The sequence below is a fragment of the Girardinichthys multiradiatus genome, chromosome 1 (genome assembly GCF_021462225.1).
Source record: "Girardinichthys multiradiatus isolate DD_20200921_A chromosome 1, DD_fGirMul_XY1, whole genome shotgun sequence".
Taxonomy (NCBI): domain Eukaryota; kingdom Metazoa; phylum Chordata; class Actinopteri; order Cyprinodontiformes; family Goodeidae; genus Girardinichthys; species Girardinichthys multiradiatus.
Genome location: NC_061794.1, coordinates 25,518,733 through 25,543,478, shown reverse-complemented (window position 1 = coordinate 25,543,478; position 24,746 = coordinate 25,518,733). Strand labels below are relative to the sequence as shown.

At 40.2% G+C, this 24,746-nt stretch overlaps 1 protein-coding gene across 1 annotated transcript in view; it reads left to right on the top strand.

Annotated features, from left to right (window-relative positions):
• Positions 1-24,746, top strand: part of lrp1ab (low density lipoprotein receptor-related protein 1Ab) — a 119,677-nt gene that overhangs the window by 63,023 nt on the left and 31,908 nt on the right. The window contains exons 9-41 of the mRNA XM_047355206.1: positions 78-267; positions 1,456-1,599; positions 1,679-1,915; positions 2,090-2,270; positions 2,536-2,758; positions 3,776-3,965; positions 4,056-4,178; positions 4,907-5,047; positions 6,062-6,187; positions 7,197-7,313; positions 7,417-7,497; positions 7,598-7,765; positions 9,492-9,674; positions 9,974-10,171; positions 10,280-10,525; positions 10,732-10,929; positions 13,823-14,027; positions 14,639-14,803; positions 14,955-15,199; positions 16,447-16,578; positions 17,006-17,233; positions 17,334-17,508; positions 18,038-18,132; positions 19,016-19,165; positions 19,288-19,428; positions 19,517-19,645; positions 19,741-19,872; positions 19,954-20,088; positions 20,174-20,303; positions 20,417-20,543; positions 22,656-22,807; positions 22,894-23,018; positions 23,119-23,493. Coding sequence (XP_047211162.1) covers positions 78-267; positions 1,456-1,599; positions 1,679-1,915; positions 2,090-2,270; positions 2,536-2,758; positions 3,776-3,965; positions 4,056-4,178; positions 4,907-5,047; positions 6,062-6,187; positions 7,197-7,313; positions 7,417-7,497; positions 7,598-7,765; positions 9,492-9,674; positions 9,974-10,171; positions 10,280-10,525; positions 10,732-10,929; positions 13,823-14,027; positions 14,639-14,803; positions 14,955-15,199; positions 16,447-16,578; positions 17,006-17,233; positions 17,334-17,508; positions 18,038-18,132; positions 19,016-19,165; positions 19,288-19,428; positions 19,517-19,645; positions 19,741-19,872; positions 19,954-20,088; positions 20,174-20,303; positions 20,417-20,543; positions 22,656-22,807; positions 22,894-23,018; positions 23,119-23,493 — 5,587 coding nt within the window. The remainder of the gene's footprint in view (positions 1-77; positions 268-1,455; positions 1,600-1,678; positions 1,916-2,089; positions 2,271-2,535; positions 2,759-3,775; positions 3,966-4,055; positions 4,179-4,906; positions 5,048-6,061; positions 6,188-7,196; positions 7,314-7,416; positions 7,498-7,597; positions 7,766-9,491; positions 9,675-9,973; positions 10,172-10,279; positions 10,526-10,731; positions 10,930-13,822; positions 14,028-14,638; positions 14,804-14,954; positions 15,200-16,446; positions 16,579-17,005; positions 17,234-17,333; positions 17,509-18,037; positions 18,133-19,015; positions 19,166-19,287; positions 19,429-19,516; positions 19,646-19,740; positions 19,873-19,953; positions 20,089-20,173; positions 20,304-20,416; positions 20,544-22,655; positions 22,808-22,893; positions 23,019-23,118; positions 23,494-24,746) is intronic.

Here is a 24,746-nt window from a genome sequence, read left to right as displayed (position 1 = left end):
AGTGTTAATGACCAACAGAAAGTTGCACAGCCCGTGAACTGTTTTCCTTAGTGCTTGTGTCCACATTGCTGTCCTAGATTGAACACCTGTATGGACTGACTGTATTCGAGAACTACCTCTATGCAACAAACTCAGAAGAAGGCAACCTCAACCCAAAGACCAGTGTGATCCGGGTGAACCGCTTCAACAACTCCGACTTCCAGGTGGTGACCCGTTTGGATCGGGGAGCTGCGCTGCACGTTTACCACCAGAGGCGCCAACCTCAAGGTGTGCAGTTTGCCAAAAAGTTCAGTGTGCAAACCGAAAGATTTGTTGGCACTCCTGGTAAAGATGTTTCTTGGTGTGTTGTTACTGCTGTAGGAAAATCTTTACTCTGATTTTTTTTTTCTATCCTTTAATTTGAGTACATTTAGTCTGTTCAAAAATGCCATACTTAAAAATATGTTAAAAGATTTGCCAGAGCATAATTACTTATACCTTAAACAGTCCAATTTAAGGAAGGTTAAAGCAACCTATGAGTTTCTGTTTCTCCTTAATATAAACGTGACACGACACAAAGGACCATTTCTTTTAGACACTGGTCACTAGTGTGGATGTGAACACAGGTTCATCTTGCAAGCACACAGAAAGCCTGAAGATAGAAGAGGAGGAAAAAATCTCCCACGCTCGCAAATTCTTGGGGTCATAAAGTCTATTAATCATAAGAGGCTGACTACATAGTGGTTAGTTGTTTGGGAGGGATGCCACTAAAATGTCTTTTGCTGTCCTAGCGTCTCATGTGATCTTGTAAATTTTGCTAAGTGCTACCAGGGCTTTAACTGAAACCATGTATTTTGGTCAGATTATTTTCTGCATCAAACCCTCCGGTCACGTCTAGATTGAAACGAACCGCGAATATATGACGTAGAACCAGACACCTGTTGTTAAGTTTGGTGGTTGATCTGTCATGCTATGGGCCTGTTTTTCGTCCAAAGGCCCTGAGAACAGCCCGGGATAATAGTTTCTTTAAGGTACCAGGACATTTAAAATAACAAATTTGGTGGATTTTGCCAGAAGATGAAAAAGTTTGTCAGTGGGTCTTTCAGTAGGATAACGATCCATATGATATTTCCAAATCAAAGTTAAATGGTTTGTCAGTTCAACATTCCTCCATGGGCATCTCTGTCCCCAAGACTGAAATGCTGTCCTGTTGGAAAAAGGGTGTTTCACAGCAGAAGTACCAGTTATAACACCACAGTGATTTTATTTAAAAAAAAACAAAAAATGTTTTTTCACATGGGATTTTTTTATTTCTTCACTGAATGAATGTACTTTAATTAAGGGTTGGATTTATACTAAGGGCCGGAGTGACTTAAAATTAATATTTCAATGTTTTTTAACAGTTTTTACCAGAAGTGCCAAGAAATATGTAGGCATAATATTACACCGCTGACGCGTTCTTTTTTTCCCGCTCAGTGCGCAGCCATGCTTGTGCCCTGGATCAGTTTGGAAAACCTGGAGGTTGCTCTGACATTTGTCTTCTAAGCAACAGCCACAAGACCCGTACCTGCCGCTGCCGCTCTGGATTCAGCCTGGGCAGTGATGGGAAGTCCTGCAAGAGTGAGTATCATTTTCTTATATCAATTGTATAAAAAATTATTTAAATCTTCATTTCTTTTAAATTTTTTTTTCTTTGAAGAACCAGACCATGAGTTATTCTTGGTTTACGGTAAGGGTCGTCCTGGAATCATCCGGGGCATGGACATGAATGCCAAGGTACCAGATGAGTACATGATTCCCATCGAGAACCTGATGAACCCCCGAGCCTTGGACTTCCACGCCGCCAGTGAATTTATCTACTTTGCAGACGCCACCAGCTACATTATTGGCCGACAGAAGATTGATGGCACAGAGAGAGACAACATTCTAAAGGATGGTAACTCTAAAATCTTATCTTCTCACAGGATTTGGAAGCTTTTTCTATTTTGTACCTTTCCAATTGCAGGCTTCAGGGTATTCCATATTAATTTAACTTATTTCTTCTGATATTCATCCTGGATTTGTCCTCCCTTGACTCCATTTCCACTGTGGCTTCTCCTGCTTATCTCAGGTATTCACACAGTGGAGGGGATAGCAGTCGACTGGATGGGAGGAAATCTCTACTGGACAGATGATGGACCCAAGAAGACTATCAGTGTCGCCAGGCTGGAGAAGGCTTCACAAACTCGCAAAACTCTCATTGAGGGAAAAATGAGCCACCCCCGGGCCATTGTTGTGGATCCACAGCATGGGTAAGACCATCAGGGTGTTCCTAGTGCTCATAAAAGCTGCAGATGTCATGTTTGGGTGCATGATATCTGCAGACACATGCACGCACTTATCTGTGTGTTTGCGTGTAGGAGGCGGCCTGTGCTCAACAGATTTCTGGATCCTCCTTTCTATGTTTAGTTGTGGGATGCTGGATCAAGGATTTTCAGAGATCATAGCAATGCAAGAAACATTTGCAGCTCTAACAGGAATGTCCTGTCTTACTTAGATTTTTTTCCTCGTCACTAGGTGGATGTACTGGACTGACTGGGAGGAGGATCCCACTGAGAGCAACAGGGGGAAAATCAAGAAAGCGTGGATGGATGGTTCCCATCACCAAGTCTTCCTGACCAGCAAAACAGTACTGTGGCCCAACGGCTTGAGTCTGGACATTCCTCAGGGCATCCTGTACTGGGTGGATGCTTACTATGACCGAATCGAGATGGTTTACCTTAACACCACGGAGAGAAAGGTAGGGAAATATTCTGAGAATTTACTGTATTTTATGTGCATTTGTGGTATTATTAAGGAACACAAAAACGATGCCATTCTAAAATAAATAGTAACATGCCAAACTTTTAAACCAACCTGGACCTCTTTAGGGCTGCACAATATCAGGAAAACATGTAACTGGGATACTATTGCTGAGTACTTGCTGAATAATTTAAAGTTTCCTGATTCTTTTCTTTCTTTTCTTTCATTGTCCCCACAATGTCCCCTCCACTCTTTGTGAGCATCAGGATCTCAGGCACTAAAGAAAACAGACAGTGTGGGCATCGGGGGAAGCCAAAGTCCATCCAACAGGCCAAATACATTATTGACATGCATAATTTGCTTGCATGCCAATAAAAGTATAAAATCCAAATATTGTAAGGCGATAATATATTGTGAATCTCTAAACTTCTTCATACTTTTGAAGTTTGAATTGGTCTTATGCAGTAGTTATTCAGCCTTTTTGAGGGACATCAGCAGCTCTTTGACCCATTTACAGTAGAGGTGCACCGCTCAGAGATTTTGTGGCTGATATCCAATCATCTCTTGATCTACTGATTCTGATTCTTCTTTATGAACTAGATACAGTAGATAAGAGGCCGATTGCCCAATATGGCCTGTTGAGCGTAAAATGGGCCCATTCAGGTCACCAGCCGATGCGTCTGAAATCAACAAAGTATCTTCATTCATTACACAACTGCTCCTCAGTGGATGTTTCCTCTTTTTCTTAATACTAGAGACATTGTTGTGAGTGAAAAATCCCAGTAGACCAGCCTGTCTTGCACAAACAACAAGGCCGTTCTAATCCTTGGTTTAAACTTTAGCAAATTGTCTTCACTGCGCCTAGATTCCCACATGCATTAAGCTGCTGTCATGTGATTGACAGAATCTCTATTTGTGATAACAAGCAAATAAACAGGCGTATTTAACAAAGTGGCCGGCCAGTGCTTATTTTTGTCTCAATATGAAGATATGATCTGTCTCTTTGATTGAACAGGTCGTCTATGAGGGCCAGGAGCTTAACCATGCGTTCGGCTTATGCCATTACAAACAATTTCTGTTTTGGAACGAATACCGCGGCGGGAGCATCTACAAACTGGACCAGGTCACCAAAACGGTCACTTTGCTTCGCAATGAGAGGCCTCCTATATTTGAGATCAGAGTGTACGACGCTCACCAGCAGCAAGGTATATCACGTTTTACACTTTAGTTTCAACTTGTTTGAAAGACGAGGTAACAGTTTTTTGACCTCCTTACTTGCTTCTCTTTTTCTGCAGGCACCAATGCGTGCAGAGTAAACAACGGCGGCTGCAGCAGTCTGTGTCTCGCCATTCCTAACGGCAGGTCCTGTGGCTGCGCTGACGATCAAATACTTGATGTCAACAACGTCACCTGCAAAGGTACTTAGCTGCTTTACCAGACGATGTGTTTTGCTCTGTGTCGGCGTGCAACAGCTGTGCAAAATTCATTAATCTGCAGGAGCTTAGTTGAATTCCTGGCTGGTCTTTTAGTTTGCAAATTGGTGAGTTAAACTTTTACAGTTATGTTTGTGAAAATAGTGCACAAATTTACGATGGTTCAAGACAAATTCAACACTCGGACACAATTCTTCTGCTTTAAACCCTCTCAAAGATCAAATTAATGCGCAGCAATTACTTTTTTGTTACATAGTTAAGAGGCACTGCAGTGTCTCCTTTACTTGCACTGCCATACTTGCTCACTGATCACGTGCACTGTTGTACTGCTCTCGCACCCGATATTGCTCTATATTTACTCTCACTCACTTAAAACTGTGCACATATATTTATATTATATTGTAGATATGTTTATACTGTTTAATTTGTATTGTATTGCAACGACTACACCAAAACAAATTCCTTGTATGTCTAAAAACGTACTTGGCAATAAAGCTTTTCTGATTCTGATTCTGATTCTAAAAACTGGTTGGTGCACACTAGGCTTAAAATAAACACATACAAGGGATAATATCTGGGAAGCATTTAACAGAGGTTCTCAAAACAAGTCTTTCTGAGATCATTTCTGAGATAAAAAGCCGTTTTGTTTTAGTTCTCACTTCATGTCCTTGTGAATTATCTGTGTTCCGCTTCTACCCTGATCTCATCTCCAGCCAACCCCTCCTACGTCCCTCCTCCCCAGTGCCAGTCGGGGGAGTTTGCCTGTAAGAACAACCGCTGCATCCAGGAGCGCTGGAAGTGTGACGGGGACAACGATTGTCTGGACAACAGCGACGAGGCCCCTGACCTCTGCCGTAAGCACGTGGCCCCACGTCATTGTCATGGATACAAAGCAACACATGAATAAACAGAATTACATTTAAGGGGTCTCAGCTAACACAAACTGACAGAGCATGTAGCAAAGATTCCAGGATTTGGGTCTTTCCATGCAGGGTGACGTGCTTTTTAAGGGGCCAACTTTTGTCCTCATTAGTTGAGTCCAACAAGAGCCCATAATTATCCTGGATCTTTTTCTTGCTCCTTTTAAAAACATGATTATTACAATGTTCCTACGCAGTCTGGAAAAGTATGGAAAACTATTGAATTTGATTTCAGGTCTGGGGAGGTTTGGAAAAAAAAGGGTTTGGAAAAGTGCATTTCCCTACTTTTTTTCCTTTCACACTGTATAAATGTCCTGTCCTTTTTTTCATCATTGCTTAGTTGTTTGTGTCCTTCCTTGTGTCATACCTCATTCCCTTCCTTGTATTCTTCATACTTTCCTTCCTTGTCATCCTTTGTTCCTTTCTTGTCTTGGGTCCTTCCTTTCTTTCCTTGTGCCCTTTCGTCATTGTCCTTACTTTTTTCCATCCTTACATCATCAATCCTTTCTTCATGTCCTTCCTGTATCCTCCCTTCCTTTGTGTACTTCCCTGTGTTCTGCCTTCTTCCTCTTTTCCTTCCTTCTGTTCTTTCTTCCTTTGTTTCCTTTCCTGTGTCATGCCTCCCTTTCTTCCCTGTGTGCTTTTTTATTTCTCATCTCCTTCCTACCTTGTGTCCTTCCTTGTGTGATTCTGTTCTGCCTTGTGTGTGTTCTTTACATTCTTCCTCCTGTGATTTCTTCATAGCATCTTTTTTTCCTTACTTGTGTTCTCCTTCCCTCTGTCCTTTTGCAGGTTCTTTATAAGGCCTTTCTGCTGTAGAACAATCTGCCATAAATTCATGGAATGTTTAGTTGTTAATGGACTAAACAGTATAAAAATAATGCTATGTGCCTGATAAATAAAAGAAAATTTAAAGTTTAGATTTTTTATCTGCATTTTGTCCTCCAGATCAGCACACTTGCCCTGCAGACAGATTCAAATGCCAGAACAACCGCTGCATCCCGCTGCGATGGCTGTGTGACGGCGACAATGACTGCGGCAATGATGAGGACGAATCCAACACCACCTGCTCTGGTATTTAAAAGATGCACTGAAGTACAGCTTTGTTTAGAAATCTGTGATAACATTTTATGTTGGTATACATTTAATTGTCCAAAAAGGAGTAGGTGGAATTACAAATCATACATTTTTAAGTTGTTTATAGTCATGTGTTGAAAATTTCAATAATTATATCCCTTAAAGTGAAAAAGCTCTTTTTAAGCTGTTCTGATAATGCCATTTTTCAATTTAGTTACCCTCTTTATTGTATCCCCAATCTCTTTCTAAAAATGAACTTATTTGGAAGGAAATTATTTCAGGCTTTGAATATTATTTGTTTATTACATTTTCATCATTATAAACTATAACTAAAGCCCTCCTTACGTATGTTGGTGAGGCATATTTATACATACAGATAGAGCTCAATTTATCCGAGTATCATTAAAATGTTTATTTTAGCCTTAGATTTAGAATTTAGTTCAAAAAGTGAGTTGCTTTTATAGATTCATTGTGATATATTGCAAAGGTTTACCTCTGTTAATGTTTATGATTAGGACTTCTAGCTCATAAAAAAATCTGTTTGAAGTATTATATAAGACCATCATGGGGAAGACATGACATGACGGTTATCCAGTTGACAGTCACTGACACCCTCCACAAGAAGGGCAAGTCACAAGTGGACATTGCTAAAAAGCTGGCGTCAAATTAGTGGAACGTTAAGTGGAAGGAAAAGGTGCGTTAGAAAAAGATGCACAAGCAACAGAGATGACCACAGCCTTAAAAGGATTATGCGGCAAGAGCCATTCAACAGTCTGGGGTTTAATTACTGGAATAAGTTTCAAATTTACACTGAAAACAGTTCAAGCATTTTTCCCAACTGGTTCCCTGTTGAGCTGGATGCCATGTTATGATCCTCTGCTGAAGGTAAGCAGATAAAAAAAAAAGATTTTTATGTGTAAAAACAGAATAGAGGAGAGGAAATGGAAGTGAAAAAGTTGAGTTTCTCTGCAGTCAAAGTAAGTCTGTGACATTTTTTTCTTGCTAGCTCGCACATGCCCACCAAGCCAGTATCCCTGTGCCAGTGGGCGCTGCATCCCCGTTTCCTGGACATGTGACCTGGATGATGACTGTGGAGATCGCTCAGATGAGCCAGAGTCCTGTGGTGAGTCTTTGCAGCACTTTTATGCTTTTTTTATTGACCATTTAAGGTTTTTCTTATATTATTGGGATTCATTTTATGTCACATCTCTGTATATTTCTCATAGCCTATCCAACGTGCTTCCCTCTCACCCAGTTTACCTGCGCCAACGGCCGTTGCATCAATATCAATTGGCGCTGTGACAATGGTGACAAGCTTTGCCCTTCAGCTCCCATAAAACTTGAAAACAACCTGATAACCAATGACAAAGCAACAACCAAATCCCTCATGTGTTTGATTTTGTACAGACAATGACTGTGGGGATAACAGCGATGAAGCTGGCTGCAGCCACTCTTGCTCCAGTGTGCAGTTTAAATGCAACAGCGGCCGCTGCATCCCAGAATACTGGACCTGCGATGGCGACAACGACTGCGGAGACTACAGTGACGAAACTCATGCCAACTGCACTATCCGGGGTAAAATTCCTTTATCTTTATATCATCTCCACTCCCAAAAAGTGTTTGCAGATAAACGGGATGTTTGTCCTATAAATGATTAAAGCTTTTATCTCCTTTGGCATTGTATTGACCCCTTTCCTGTGTTTGTCATGCTTCTACCTGCTTGCAGTCATCCACAGAAAACCCCTCTCTTGTTGCTCTCAGGATGTGATAAACCTTTATGGTTAAACAACAATTAAACTCTTTCATGGTCTCCTGCAGACTTCACAGATGTTGTGACTACTGCAGAGATAGGACCCGCGTATTTACAGCTTGGTGGCTACGCAATTTCAGTTTAAAAGACTGAGGTGGAAACACAGTGCCGATGCTCTTCTTGTTCAGCTGTTAGTGCGCCCACAAAGATGGAGTTCGTACTGTTTGATCCATGCAGAAATGTGTCTCACTGCTGTCGAGTCCCAGCATGCAGAAATGAGGCCCAGCATAACCTGCTGCTCCAATGTCCAAGTTGTGCTGTGCTCTGTGTGTGTGTTTGTGGGATTGCTCTGTCTGTTGCCTATTAGAAAAGGGAAAAAGCAATAATAAAGCTGCTCCCTCCTGTGCATTATTATCCTTTAAGGTAGTCGTTTTAATTCCTGATTTATATGAGCTGGGCCGTGTAGATGAATGGTCAGCGTGCCGTTTTCTCATTAGTGCTTCTAATCTGCTTTTGCACTTAAAGGCAAGATGTGGTGATTGACTTGGCTTAGTGAGGAGGTGTATGGAGCTTAAATACAAAGTGATACAGGATTATGATAGACTTTTCTCTGCCTGGCTAATATCCTTGGTTTGCACAAGAATTCAACTGAACTTTTTCACATCATAAAAACTAACTTTAAAGCATTTTATTGGCATTTTATTTGACAGACCAATACAATGAAGTGCATGTTTTCACATTTATTTTTACAAATGCGTGTTGTGCATTTCGATTTACTCTGATTTTACCAGATAACATTCTGTGCAACCAATTGTCTTCAAATGTATACTAATTAGTTGTCGAGGAAAGTTGGGGGAGGTTGTTAAACAATTCACCAAGCTTTAAACATCTGACATAGCACTGTTCAGTCCATCTTGTGAAAATAAAATGAGTTTGGCAAAATGGCTAACCTTGGACGAAGGTGCTCTGGTCATCAACTTTTGAGTCTCCCTGCAAAATGCAATATTTGGAAGGAAGTTCACACCACATATCACTGCATGGTGGTGGCAGTATCATGCTGTAGGCATACTTTTGTTCAGTGGTGACTTGAAGGCTAGTCTGAGTTGATGGGGGGATGGATTTTGCTAAATACAGGGTCCTGGTCGTTCACCTTCTAGCAGGGCAACAACACTAAACATACAGCCAGAGCTGGCCTCTGGGCTCGTCACCTCACTGCATCTGTAAAGGCTGGGTGTTCAGTGGTTCAGAAGTTCAAAACTGAATCTAGAGAATATGTGGCAATACTTAGAAAGTGATGTCCATAGACTCTCCATCCAATCTGGGCTGGAGTTGTTCTTCCCATAGAAAACAGACCAAAGATTTTAGTCTCTAGATGTGCAAAGCTGATGGAGGCATACCCTAAAAGACTTACAGCTGTATATACACTTTTTAGGGTTCTGTAAATGAAGCTGCTCATATATATTACATATAACATATATTTTCAGTGGCAGATCTGTGCTGTTTTTTAAATGTTTTATAAAAAACAATAAACTGCAATCTGCTTTTCTCCAGAACCCCGCCCCGCTGGCGGCTGCCATGTTGATGAGTTTCAATGCCGGATGGATGGGCTGTGCATTCCCATGCGCTGGCGCTGCGATGGCGACACCGACTGCATGGATCTCAGCGATGAGAACAATTGTGATGGTTGGAACCACACGTGTGACACGGCAGTGAAGTTCAGCTGCAGAGACTCTGGTGAGGATCCCTTCATTTGACAAAGATCAATTTAGGCTGCCAAATATAGAATATAAACATTTGTTTACAGTTAAAAGTTTTACAAATTAGGTTTTATTTTTAACATTTTTACTGGTTAAAAAAACTATGGAATTCACATTTTTTTATAACAATAAAAACACATTAAACGCCTAATTGTGCATTGGGTTTAAAGTTTATTTTAAACTGAGAAACTGGAAGAATTTGTTCTTGTGTGAAATTCAAAACATATCTTATTCAGTGTTAGAAACTGAGTCATCTTTTTTTTCTGGCTTCGTCAGCTCGCTGCATCAGCAAAGCCTGGGTGTGTGACGGGGATAGCGACTGCGAGGACAACTCGGACGAGGACAACTGTGAGGCGTTGGTGTGCAAGTTGTCTCACCACATGTGTGCCACCAACGACTCCATCTGCCTGCCTGCTGAGAAGCTCTGTGACGGCACCGACGACTGTCTGGATGGCTCTGACGAGAAGCTTTGCGGTAAACAGAAAGCAGGAAACGTTTTTCAGCTTCACATGTAAAACACAAAAGAAGAGTACGGGTTTTCTTTCCTGAAGACCTAGTGACTCTTCTCTCTGTTTCCTGCAGACTTATGCTCTGTGGATAATGGTGGCTGTAGTCACAACTGCAGCATTATTCCTGGGGAGGGCTTCATGTGCTCTTGTCCACTGGGTATGGAGCTGGGAGCCGACAACAAGACCTGCCAGATCCAAAGCTTTTGTGCCAAACACCTAAAATGTAGCCAGAAGTGCGAACAGGAGAAGTCCAGAGTGAAGTGTTCCTGCTATGAGGGCTGGGAGCTGGAGGTAGATATGGAGAGCTGCAAAAGTTCTGGTGAGGAAAAATCGATTCTTACTCTATTAAAGCTAGTATTTTGGTATAGAAACGCAGTACTACTGATTTTACTTAAATCTATAAGTGCATGCCTTGTAATCTAATAATAATTTATTCTATTATTTCTGTGAGAAGGACTTCAGATGTTTTTAAATTTTCAATATAAGACTAACAGTACTTCAACACAAACACTTTTCTTTCTGCAGATCCTTTCAAACCTTTCATTATCTTCTCCAATCGGCACGAGATCAGGAGGATTGACCTTCACAAAGGAGAGTTCAGCGTTCTCGTACCAGGCCTGAGGAACACCATTGCTTTGGACTTCCACCTCAACCAGAGCACCCTGTACTGGACCGACGTTGTGGAGGACAAGATCTATCGTGGGAAGCTGTCTGAAAATGGAGGTGAAGCAGCTAATTACACCATCCATCCATCCATTCATTCCTGGTTGTATATTTAATGCCTGACCAGTGAGGCTAAAATAAGTGTGAACTCTGGAAGTTCAAGTCTAGAAAACTAGGAAAAAAAAAAAAAAAAAGTAGTTTAGGAACCCTGAGAAAATATTCAATGACTTCCTAAAATCAAAAGGAGTCTCTGTTCAGCACTGGAAGTCTCTGACCCTGAATAAATCCCTCAGGTCATGGTCAGCCCTTCTTCCACCAAAATACCCAGGTCTCCTTGGCAATCAAGGTTGTATTCCCAGTACAGCACTTCAGGGGACATGGAAGGCTTTGTCTCTTTCCATTTGTCTCAGTACTCACTGTGCATGACTGTTAATGTACACGGTTTCTTATTTGCCATTTGTGCATGAACCAACAGTCCAGCCACATTGTGCAGGGCTCTTTCGAAGTCAACAGTTTAGGTAAACATAAAATATAAAAATCCCCAAAAACTATACAACATTAGGAGATAAGACACTGTGATAAAAATGTAAATATAAAATAAAAATATGGAGATATAATACAAAAGGTAGTGCTATGTTCATATTACCTGCAATTCTGAGCAACAGAAGAGAGAAATGTTAGGTGACAGGAATAATAAGTTACTAGGCTGGTTCTGGGATTGTGAGGGGGAGAGAATAAGAGAGAGAGAGAGAAAAAGAAAACAAAGACAGAGCCAGGGAGAAAGAGACAGAGAGAGATTAAAAGGAGTTCTGTGTGTGTGTGGCACTGATAGAATATTGCCCATTTATCAAACAATTTTGCTTTATCAGAAAAATTGCCCATTGATCAGACGGGAATTTAACCCATAGTCCTGTGCTACAGATAATAGTAGTAATATATATTCCATGTTGCACATGTAAGAGAAGCAAGGTAATTTTGTGTTGTTTTACACTTATTTAGTAGTTTTGTTTTGCCATCAGCCTAACTGTGGCAGGGAAGAAGCTCTTGAAAAAGCGAGTTTTAAGTGTGATAATGCTGAGCAGAGAGTAAGCTGGATGGAGTGAGTCACTGATGATTCCCTGTGCTTTTTTCTGGCAGCGCTGTACATACATAGAGTCCATGGAAGGAAGTTTAGCCCTTGTAATCCTCTCTGCAGTCTTTATGACATTTGCAGAGCCTTTCTCTCTGCCTGTGTGGTGGTCCCATAGCAGACAGTGATGCTCGCAGACGTAACCTGCAGTCCCAGGAACCTGAAACTGTCGACCCACTCCACCTTAGTCCCTTTGATGATGAAAGGCTGTAGTGGAGGATGATTCTTCCTCAAGCCCAGTATAATTTCCTTGGTCTTGTCTGCGTTGAAGATGAGGCCGTTCCCCTCTATATAGACAAGAATGTTGTTAACCAGGGCCCTGTATCCTGACTTGTCTTCCCCCTTGATGAGCCCCAGGATGGTGGTGTCATCAGCATATTTAATGATAATGGTGTTTTCCTGGGTGGAGACACTCATGAGTGTACAGGGTGAAGAGTTTGGGGCTAAGACAGCAACCCTGTAGGAATCCTATGCTGACTGTGAGCTCAGCAGACACCATCCCCACCACCTCTGGTCTTTCCGTATGGAAGTCCAGGATCCAGTTACAGGTGGGGGTTCGGATGACGAGGTTTTTCAGCTTCCCAGTCAGCTTGCCTGGGCGAATGGTGTTGAAGGTAGAACTGTAGTCCAGGAAGAGCATCCTGACATATATTCTGCTGCAAGGAGAACTCCATTCAGCCAGGCCAGTTGTTCACTACAGGCCAACAGTACTGGGAGATACTCCATCAGGCCCCACCGCCTTGTGGGGGTTCACCTTCTTCAAAGCCTTCAGGACTTGTTTATGTATCACCTGTAAAGCAGTGTCTGGGGGGGTCGCAGGGGGCTTTTGAAGATGTGTCTGTGTTCGGCCTGTCCAACCTGGCATAATAGGTGTTAAGCCTGGGAGGGTTGCATTGAGGTAGTATCTTTCAAATTTCTGGGAGTAAGCCCTTTTTGCTGCTCTGATGACCTTCGGCAGCTCTTACCCGACTCATTTGTACTCCTCTTGGTCTCCAGACTTGAAAGCCTCCTGCCTCTTCCTGAGTTTCTCTTTTATTTCCCCCATTAAACCAGCGTTTTCGGTTGGGGGACATACGCACAGTCCTTGAAGGTGCACTTATGGACGTGCACCAGCTGATGTAATCACTCGCAGTCTCTGTGTTTCCATGGATGTCAATGGTGGCCTCTTTGAAGGTACTCCAATCTGTGGCCTCTAAGCAGCCCTGCAGGCTTGCCTGTGTATCATCAGTCCTGGTGATGGTCTCATTTCGCTCGTAGACCCGATCATCTTCTTTGACATGTTTGCTGTGTTCCCCTACATGCCATTTGGCAAACTGCAAACAAGACTATGGCTTTCTTCTTGCCTTTCTTCCATGAAGGTCAGATTTGTGGAGCGCACAACTAATATTGTCCCAACTCAGTTGTGGATCTCTACAGCTCTTCCAGAGATACCATGGCCCTTTCGGCTCCTTCTCTAATTAATGTTCTTATTTCCCTGCATGTGAGTTTAGGCAGACAGCCATGCATTCACATGAAATCCAATAAACTGTGTGGAAGTTTGTGACTGTAATGTGAGCAGATGTCAAAAGATCAAGAGGTCTGAATGCTTCTGTAAGTCACTGTTTCTGAAAAATCATTAAGAGTGTATGCTGACACATTAGGCTATTTCTGAAAGTGGTTAGAGAAACTGCCACATTGGTCAGAACTCCGCCGATGTCCATGAGAAAAAGGAACAACAAACAATGTGTGTTTTTTGTTTGTTTCTGCTAAATGCATTATATAGGAAAACCACTACCATCCTTATTTCAAACCTTTGATTTTTCTGTTTGTTCTGCGTCTGATCAGCCCTGACCAGTTTCGAGGTGGTCATTCAGTATGGCTTGGCGACCCCAGAGGGCCTAGCCGTTGACTGGATAGCAGGAAACATTTACTGGGTGGAAAGCAATCTGGACCAGATTGAGGTGGCCAAATTGGACGGGACCATGAGAACTACCCTGCTGGCTGGAGAAGTGGAGCATCCCCGGGCCATTGCTCTGGACCCGCGGGACGGGTGAGAATCACATATTAAAGGGGATGTAAAGAAGGCTGGTTTTAAAGTATCAAAGTATTAATACAAAATGTTCAAACAAAAACGTACAACCTGATCTAAGTGCTTTTATTTATGACAGAAAAACAACAATTTTTCTTACTTTCAACATTAATTCTAATGTTAAAATACATTTAATTTTTTTATATTCTGCTGCAAAGTCTTAAGCAAAAAGTTGTCTCTTTAACAGACATGCAGCTCAGAGCTTACCAGCTGTAGTTTTCAGCATTACCTTAAAAAGACTGATAGGTTTTTCGCAATTTATACATTGACTGCCCATGTTTTTCGCAACAAGGAATATTTCAAACACTTAATATTTCCTGCATTTTCCACTGTATCTTCAGAAAATCTAGAGAACTATCCTTTTAAAAACCAAAAAGTCTAATTTATTAGAACAGAATTATAAAGCAATCATGGTGGTTTAAAACTTTCACAGAATTACTGGAAAGTTACAGGAATTTAAAGACCTATTCAGTGAAAAATAAATGTATTCGGTATACTGCATCCCCTTTTAACCTCTATATAATCCTGTGCACATCTGGAAAAATCATCACTAACAAATTTTCTGTTGGCAGAATTTTGTTTTGGACAGACTGGGACGCTAGTCTGCCCAGGATAGAGGCGGCATCCATGAGCGGCGAAGGCAGACGCACCATCCACAGGGAGACCGGCAGTGGCGGCTGGCCAAACGGACTCACTGTGGACTACATGGAAAGACGTATTGTCTGGATTGATGCCAGGTAGCGGTTGCCTCTGAGGTTTCAGTGGTTTATGCCATTATACATTATCTTCCTCAAAATGTTTTTTTTAATGATGCACATGAACCAAAATAATAACTTTATTGAATGTTTCACTTGATTTATGGCCCCCTCTTTCTCGATATTCCCTCAGGTCAGATGCCATCTACTCCGCGATGTATGACGGCTCTGGTCTGATTGAGGTGTTACGGGGTCACGAGTATTTGTCCCACCCCTTTGCTGTCACCATGTACGGAGGGGAGGTCTACTGGACCGACTGGCGGACAAACACGCTCGCCAAAGCCAATAAATGGACAGGACACAATGTCACTGTTGTCCAGCGCACCAACACGCAGCCCTTTGACCTGCAGGTCTATCACCCGTCCAGACAACCCCTAGGTATGTTTTCACAGCAAGTGCATACAGCGCCTTGTAAAAATATTTATACCCCCTAAACGTTTCCAGATTTTTACAATGTAATCCATACTGCTTAACTGTAAAGTGACATGAAAATGAGACACACCTTTGTTTACAAACAGAAATATGAAAAGTGTGGCTTGCAGTTGTATTCAACGGTCAAGCCCATTTTTGAGTGGATTGAATGAAGAGTGCTTTAAGTTATGGAGGTCTTTCCAAAGATTCTTAATTGAATCGAGGCCTGGACTTTGCATCCATCTAAACCTTTCCATTGCAGCTTTGTCTCGTGATCCTGCTGAAAAAGTCATTAGTCCTTTGTAGCCTCCAACAGGTTCTCTTTGAGGATTGATTTGTATTTAGCTCCATCCTATTACTATAAAACAATTCCCACAGCATGATGCTGCCAACACCATGTTTGACCATGGAGATTTTGTGTTCAAGTTGAGAGGAGAGTTAGTTTTCTGCCTCACATACTTAAACATTTGAAACAAGCTGAGCTTTTAATTTGGCCGAGACAGGGATGAACTCACAGTCCAATGCTCACTGTGTTATTCACAGCTTCTATTCCCAAAAAGACAGCTGACCTTTTTGTGCCGTGAGTCATGTTGTTTTCTCACACAGGCTCAGTTTAGACACCTGCTGCTGCATTGTTGGGTAGAAAGTTACCTTGTTGTTCATCACTTCCCCACAGGCCTGGTTGGAAACAAAACCTTGCATCTGCAGCTTAAATGTCACATGTTGATCTGAAATCCAGGCACGTTTAGCAAGATGGTAAAGGGCTTGTCACAACTGTTTGACTCTATCCTGTCACATAAAATTGTCACTTTGATTTTCCATTGCAAACAGTTTAGGGATCCCCTAATCTGTGTGTGTGTGTGTGTGTGTGTGTGTGTGTGTGTGTGTGTGTGTGTGTGTGTGTGTGTGTGTGTGTGTGGTCTTTGCATTGATGACAAAGAAAATAGATGTTAATAAAGTTGTAACCACTCCTCATGGAAATTGTTAGTCTTTCCCTTTAATTTCCTTGAGGGCCTTAGGATAGAGAAGCTTTTAACAGCAGAAAAACCTGCAATGACTGATTTAAATATCTTTTGACATGGGGTTATTTAAAACTGCAGTGCATACTGATACATTTACTTTTGTTTTAACCAGCATCTTTTTTCCTCTTTTGGCAAAGTTTTATTCCTTCTTGTGAAACATTAAGATGTGCTTTTTTTTCTACTTCTCTTCAGCTCCAAACCCATGTGCCACAAGGGATGGTAAAGGCCCCTGCTCCCACCTGTGCCTCATCAACTTTAACCAGACCTTCTCCTGCACCTGCCCGCACCTTATGAAGCTGCAGTCCGACACGCGCACCTGCAAAGGCAAGAATGGAAACTGTGGCTTACATTCACCCTGTGTAGTTTTGTCATATATTAAACACAACAGTGGTTTCTAAAGGCAATGACAGCCATTTCCAGTCCATGTCATAAAGAAAGAGGGGGATAGTTTGCTTTAGGTTTTTTGGTTTTGGTTATATACATTTTTAAAAGAATTGTATTGTTTTGGGTTTGTGTGTTGCCCTACGACATACAATTGCTTTCTGTGGTTTGTGATCACTTTCCCCCCTCATTCCTTTCTTTTTGAAAGCTTTGATTGGAATATTTCCTGCCTTTCGTGTTTTGTAGTCGTTAGCGTCTGTTACTATATTATCGGTTTAATTTTAAGGCAATGTTAGTGTAGTCATATGCATGTATCTTCTTTGGTTATTTGCTGTAGAAATTTACATCTATGTTTGGATTTTGTTTCCAGAGTCCCGCAAGTTCCTGCTTTATGCCCGACAGATTGAGATCCGAGGCGTGGACATCGACAACCCTTACTACAACTACATCATCTCGTTTACTGTGCCAGACATTGACAACGTGACCGTGGTGGATTATGATGCCGTGGAGCACCGCATCTACTGGTCAGATGTGCGAACACAGACCATCAAAAGAGCTTTTATTAACGGGACTGGAGTGGAAACGGTTGTTTCTGCTGGTAAGGGCAATCCTAGAAATACATGTTACAAAGTTATAAAAATGAATAGCTTGTTGTACACCCTGGAGGTCTGATACATTTTTTTGTTAAAATTCTGAAGACCTTCCTAATGCCCACGGCCTGGCAGTAGACTGGGTGTCCAGGAACCTCTTCTGGACCAGCTATGATGCTAATAAGAAGCAGATCAATGTGGCGAGGCTGGATGGCTCTTTCAAGAATGCCATCATCCAGGGGTTAGATAAGCCCCACTGTCTGGTGGTGCATCCTCTACTGGGGTGAGTGCTTTCTGTAATTACACACAGTCATTTTATCCATTTTTCTTCCTTATTAAGCAAAACTTTAATTAGGTCTTCTCAGATTTCTTTCTTACAATGGAGTATTAGAGCCAGGCTAGGAGGTTTTTTTTGTTTTAATTACAAGAATAAAGTCAGAAAATTATGAGAATAAAGTTGGAATATTACAAGAATAAAGTCGGAACTTGTATAAGAACTCTTACAAAAAAGCCCAGTTTTCCATGCGTTAAAACAAGGAATGTTGAGCGTCTTGTAAAGCTATATTTTAGTACCATTACTTTTTTCTCATAATGTGATGACTTCTATTCTATTCTTGTAATTAAAAATCATTAGCATGCCCTAATACTCCGTTGTACTTTACTTTGTAAAATAATTTCCTTGTTATTATTTTATTATATTTTCTTTTCATCTTTGAGCTTTTTTTTTGTATTATGGGCAACTCAATTGCCAAGATAGTTTTAAAAGATATCAAATACAGTAAATGAATGAAGTCATATTCGTACCCTCTCAGGAAGCTTTACTGGACCGATGGTGACAACATTAGCATGGCTAACATGGATGGAAGCAACCACACCATGCTTTTTACCAATCAGAAAGGCCCAGTTGGTGAGCAGATGTTTTACTTGCTCTCAAACATACATGAACTGTAAAATAATACAGAATCTCTGTCTAGATTAACTATATAATTAGAGATGCGCTGATCAGAATTTGTGCCTGATTTCTATCTCTAGTTTTTCTTGCAATGGTTTTACTTGCTGATACCCATTTTAGCTGATTCCCATTTGTCTGTAAGAACCATAAAGTAAGAAGATTTTAGAACAACATTCAACATATTTTTTTCTACCATTCTGGCATGAACAGATATTTTGTTTATATTGTGAGCATATGTGATGTCACGCTTTTTGTGAATAAAACAGGATTTACAATTTTAAAACAAAATGGTTATGCGACGTACATTTTAAGTTGTTGTTGGAATCTTATATTATATCTGTCTGTATTCCTAAGATCAGAGGTGTCTAAACCTGTTGCCACATGGGCCAAAATTAACTTGCCTTAACTTAAATCCAGAGTTATTTTACTGTAATATGTTCAGCCTTCCAGTTATGTGCTTTAAGTCTTGCTGTCTTGTGGCCAAATTATCCGCAGACAGAAAGTTTAGTTTCCTTTGGAATATCTCGTCAGTACAGCTATGATTATTTGTCTGTGCTTCCTCTTCATTTAAAAAAAAACCTCACTGGTACTGGAAATAGCTAAGTTTTCTTCCTTCAGTAACAGCATTCACACTGAAGATGTTGTTGCTGTGACTGTAGTCCTTCGATACAGCATGTTGCATTCACTGATCAGAAAATGATCAGACTTTTGAGTTTCTTAGCGGTCAGTCATCGGTCGGAGCCAATTGACCTCAAAATGTTCCAATTTCTTGGTGCATCTTCAACCGTTACTGTGATGGATATGCTTGCATTGTAATGTCATATTTATTTTCGCTAAGGGCTTTCCATTGACTATGAGAAGAAGCAGCTGTACTGGATCAGCTCGGGTAACAGCACTATTAACCGGTGCAAACTGGATGGTTCTAACCTGGAGATCTTGGAAGCTGTGAAAGGCAAACTTACCAAGGCGACTGCTCTGGCTATCATGGGTAAGATGAAAAACCCTCTGTAATTACAAGCAGCGTGCTAATATGATTAGCTGCAGTTGGTAATCCTGTACCTTGACAGTGGAATAATCCACAACAATATGTATGAATCTCCATCACTGTAGGAGACAAGCTGTGGTGGGCAGACCAGGGAACACACCAGATAGGAACATGTGACAAGAAGGATGGTGGGAACTGGAAAGTTTTGAGGAACAACACTTCCCCCATGATGCACATGAGAATCTATGATGAGGATGTGCAGAAAGGTAGCAAATATTACCTTTGACAAAGGTTGGAAACTCGTGGTGTATATCTATGTGTATATGATGTATATTTTATCTCCTTTTTCTTTAGCGGGTATCAACCTTTGCAGCAACAACAATGGCGACTGCTCACAGCTGTGTCTGCCCACCTCCCAAACAACAAGATCCTGCATGTGCACGGCTGGATACAGCCTCAAAACAGGGCAGCAGTCCTGCGAGGGTGTGAAACTAATTCACAACTACAGCTACTTGAAGCATAAAGGTTTTTGGATCTTTAAAGGTATACCAAAAACATACTGTTCTCTTTTTGAGCAGGTATGGGATCTTTCCTGCTGTATTCCGTTCATGAGGGAATTCGAGGTATTCCACTCGACCCGACAGACAAATCCGATGCCTTAGTGCCAGTGTCTGGCACCTCTCTGGCCGTAGGCATCGACTTCCATGCTGGTGAGAAGCGCCTAAATATGTAAGTAAATTTAACGCCCATCTTGGGACGACATTTTAAAGCTGTAATTATCCCCTGTGCAGAGAATGACACCATCTACTGGGTTGACATGGGACTGAGCACCATCAGCAGAGCAAAGAGGGATCAGACATGGAGAGAGGATGTGGTGACCAACGGCATCGGCAGAGTGGAGGGGATCACTGTCGACTGGATAGCAGGTTTAGCTTATAAACTATTTATATTCTTTTATTTATGTGTTTTACATGCAAATATAAAATGCAACTGATAAATGTGCTTTTCTAGGAAATATCTACTGGACCGACCAGGGCTTTGATGTGATTGAAGTAGCCAGGCTCAATGGCTCCTTCCGCTACGTGGTCATCTCCCAGGGTCTGGACAAACCCAGAGCTATAACCGTCCATCCAGTGAAGGGGTGAGCCTCCTTACCAAAACCTTAGTTCTTTCTTAAGTCACAGTGTTACCGAAAGCAGTAAGTCTTTATTTTCAAAGACTCCTCTAAACGGCCACCTGTGTATCTGTGCACAGGTATCTTTTCTGGACAGAGTGGGGTCAGTACCCTCGTATCGAGCGCTCTCGCTTGGATGGCTCCCAGAGGCTGGTCGTGGTCAACGTGAGCATCAGCTGGCCAAACGGGATCTCTGTCGACTATGAGGTGTGGAAACTCGTGAAAACACTGCGTTTACCTTAAAGCTGTTGTTTCTGTTAGGACACAGCTGAGGTAAATAAATTAAATAAAGATTGATGCATTGCTTTACTGGTGTTTTATACACTAATGAGCTCTGGGTAATTCAACAAGAAAGTTCAAATTTCTGTGACATAAATGAGAAAAAAACTGATTTCTTTGAAAGTAACCAAATATTTTTTTAATAAGATGAATTAACTTGTAGGTCCTGATGAATGCACAAAATTTTCACTTTAATCTATGTTTATTGTTTTTTAAACATATATTTATAAAGAAGTAATTAGTTATTTCTTTCTTAATATTAGATGTGATTAAGCTAGCATTAAGGTTTGTTCATGGATTCCTTGTTCAGTATTCACTGAATGTTTTAGTAAAAATGTTTTTTTTTTTATCTACAATAATAATTTTATTTAATTTAAAATTGAAACTGATGTTCAGGCATCATTAGTCGACAAAATTTTAATTGTACTTTTTTATTTAAAACCTTCAACATATATACAGTTTTAAACAAAAAAGCTCTGATGACAAACTATAATTTAAAGTTTTTCTTAAAAATATTATCAGTATCTTAATTTTCAGACAGGAATAAAATGACTAAATCTGTTATGTTGAAACACTGTTGTTAATCACTGTTAATTTGTAACATTTTTATTCAAAACATCTTAAGTCAGACATTTCTATTCAACCATTTTACAACCTTTTCTTGAACTCCTACTGGCTACTTTTCAGTAGAGCATTAATGGGCTTGTTATTTCAGATTCTGCCAAATATTTAGGCTGATTTAAAAACGGAATTTAAAACATTTTTAATTGCTTAATTATGGTATTACAGATGAATTTATTTTTCATTGTCACTCTGTCATGTTTACATAGAAAAAACTTTTAATACTTGAAGCCTGTGTTTGCTGCACTACCTTCATTGACCCGGTAAAAAAATTTATGTAAGTTATTTCAAAATTAAAACATTTTGTATAGAGTAACACAAATGACAACTGTGAGTGACAAACATTTATCAATGTATATTAATATTCACTAATATCCCGTAATACCCAGAAGAAACCTGTATAAAATGCACTACATCAACAATTAATTTCCCTTTGGGATGAATAAAGTATTTTTGAATTGAACTGAATTGAATAATGTTTATTTAATAATTTTTTTGCAAATTCAATGTTCTTTTTATTAGATGTAGTCTTGAAGGTAAATGAAAATAGAATAAAAAGAAAAATTTGTAAATTTATGTAGCTCAGTTTCCATGCAAGATTAAAGTGACAGGAACATTTTGGTGAACATGTCATTTAAAATAAATGTACAAATATTACGCTAAATAATTAAAAAGGTTTTTGAATTTATTTTGTTTTATAATGTCATAAACAAGCTATATGTATTAAACAAATACAATTCTTTTGAGTATTAGTTAAGTGAAATGATTTATGGGACTACCAAAAGTGAAGGACCGTGGTTTTCACCCCTTTTTTTTTTTGTAAAATGATCAGTATCCTAATGATTGATTTTAATACCCATGCATTAAATAACTTTGTACTAACAAGCCAATTTACCCAAGTATAAAGTGATGAGAAAAGGGTATTTGTTGCCGTACAGATTTGTTTCCATTTTTGTCACATCTAAATGTTTCAGACATGTAATACATTTTATTATTGCACAGAATTAACCCGAGTAAATATACAATATAGTTTTCAAACCATGATTTAGTTTTTAATAAAATATTTTTGGAGTAATTATGGTAGCCAAGTCTTTTATCCTGCTTCAGGTTGTCAGAAAGGTTTTATTTAAGTGTTTAATGACATTTAATTAAAGAAATCTGGTTTGCCATTTGTAATTCAAAATTTAACTAATGGGTTATAATATTTTTTACATATGGCCAGGTTGATTGGGATAGCTTATTTCCCTTAATGAATGAAATCATCATTTGAAAATTACTTTTTAAATTTATTTTGTCTTTGTCTAATATTATAATTTGTTTTAACTGAAATGTGTAAGGAGAAAAATCCTGCATTGTACATTTCTCATGGGTTCCCTGAATATTTGATTTTTCTTTTTTTCTTCTTTGTTGCCACTGTAGGAGGGTCTGCTTTATTGGTGCGATGCCCGAACAGACAAGATAGAGCGGATCAACCTAGAGACAGGAGAGAACAGAGAGTTGGTGCTGGCCAGCAACAACATGGACATGTTTGCTGTGTCTGTATTTGAGGACTACATCTATTGGAGTGATAGGTGTGCTTTTTTTCTTCCCAATACTCTAAATAAATGACAAAAGACATGGTGTTATCTCAGATTTATTGTCTTTTTCTTTTGTTTAGGACTCATGCCAATGGATCCATTAAGAGAGGTAGCAAAGACAATGCTACAGATGCCATGCAGCTCAGGACAGGCATTGGTGTACAACTAAAAGACATCAAGGTATTCAACAGGGCCAGGCAGCAAGGTAAAGACAGCCATAGAGTACAGTGTGACCTCAAATGTTTAAAAGGAATCCTTAATAATAGATTTCTGTTTAATTCCTGAATGCACCTCCCTCTTTGCAGGCACTAACATCTGCAAAGACAAAAATGGCGGCTGTGAACAGCTGTGTCTTTACCGTGGCAACGGGGAGCGCACTTGCGCCTGCGCCCACGGCATGCTGGCCGAGGACAGACGTAGTTGCCGCGACTACGACGGGTACCTGCTGTACTCAGAGCGCACCATCCTGAAAAGCATACACCTGTCCGACGAAACAAACCTCAACGCGCCGATAAAACCGTTCGAGGACCCGGACCACATGAAGAACGTTATCGCCCTTAGCTTTGACTTCCGCGGCGGCGGAGGGAAGGGAACCAACCGTATCTTCTTCAGCGACATTCACTTTGGCAACATCCAGCAGATCAACGACGACGGCATTGGTCGCAAGATTGTGGTGGACAGTAAGTTTTGAGTCATCTGTTCAAAGTTTATTGCTTTAAAAAAATGGATCAAGGAGCGAAAATAACAGGTGTGATTTGGCTTCTTACTACAGTATTTGCATGATAACCTTTCTGCTTTATTCGCTTTAATGCCGTCGACAAGCAGCATCGTGCATTTTAGCAAAGAAAACTTGTACTTGTAATGCTAAAAAGTATACTGCAAAAAATTGTCATCGCAGTATCACTGTGTGCAATATTAATATTGCAAAAGACTGTTTGAAATGCAATATTTGTTGGCTATTAGATTCCAAGTGTCACGAGTTCACACTTTATATGCCAATTTAATATTCAGCCTGTTTCATGGGGTCTCACTGCAGTAGATACCCTACCTGACACAGATTAGTGGCCAAAATACCAAAAGATCACAAAGAGAACTGGAAGCACAGATGAGAAAACAAACTAATCAAAATGTGGATTTATCACAGGTGATATCCGTATCTTAGTATATATCTATAATTTACCTTGCAGCCCTGTTTCTGACGCCTTTTACATATAGTCACTCAGAAGTGTATTTTTAAAATAATTTTTCAGTCACATTGAGATCAGAGCTGTGAATACACATATACTATACATATAATACAAACAATTATGTTGTCTCACAGTTTTGCATATTACATATTTTATAAAAGTTATGATTAAAACCTCCCAAACTAAATCAATGCTAGTGATGCTGCCGTAGAATAAACTCACCTTTACTCATCTCCACTGTCAGCTTTACAGTTGATGAGGGGCCAGTTTATTGCACTTAACACTGTTAAATCAGAATCAGAAAAACCTTCTTGCCAAGTAGTGTTTCACATATATGAGGAGTTTGCTTTGGTGGTAAGGTTCTACACATAGACAAACATACAGTTTAAAATAACCACAATATAAAAATTCAATTCAATATTATTTACATGTGCTGAGATATTCGTATTTTTTGCAAGGGGAAAGTGCCAGTGGGGGACCAGGGCCCTGTTAATGAGGCTAGCTGCAGACGTTAGGAAATGCAAGAAGTGTTTCATGTATATCTTTTAAATACCTCTCCCAGTGAAATGTTTTGTGGGAACATATAACACAAAGCTATAAAAACACAGTAGCCTCCATGCTTTTTGATACCCCTGATAAAGATGTGTACATTAAGTTCATCTTGAAAATAATTGTATTATAATTGATTTAGCATTTGTGAAGGTTGCCAGAAGCAGTAAGAGAGCTCCGTGACCGTTCCTCTAATC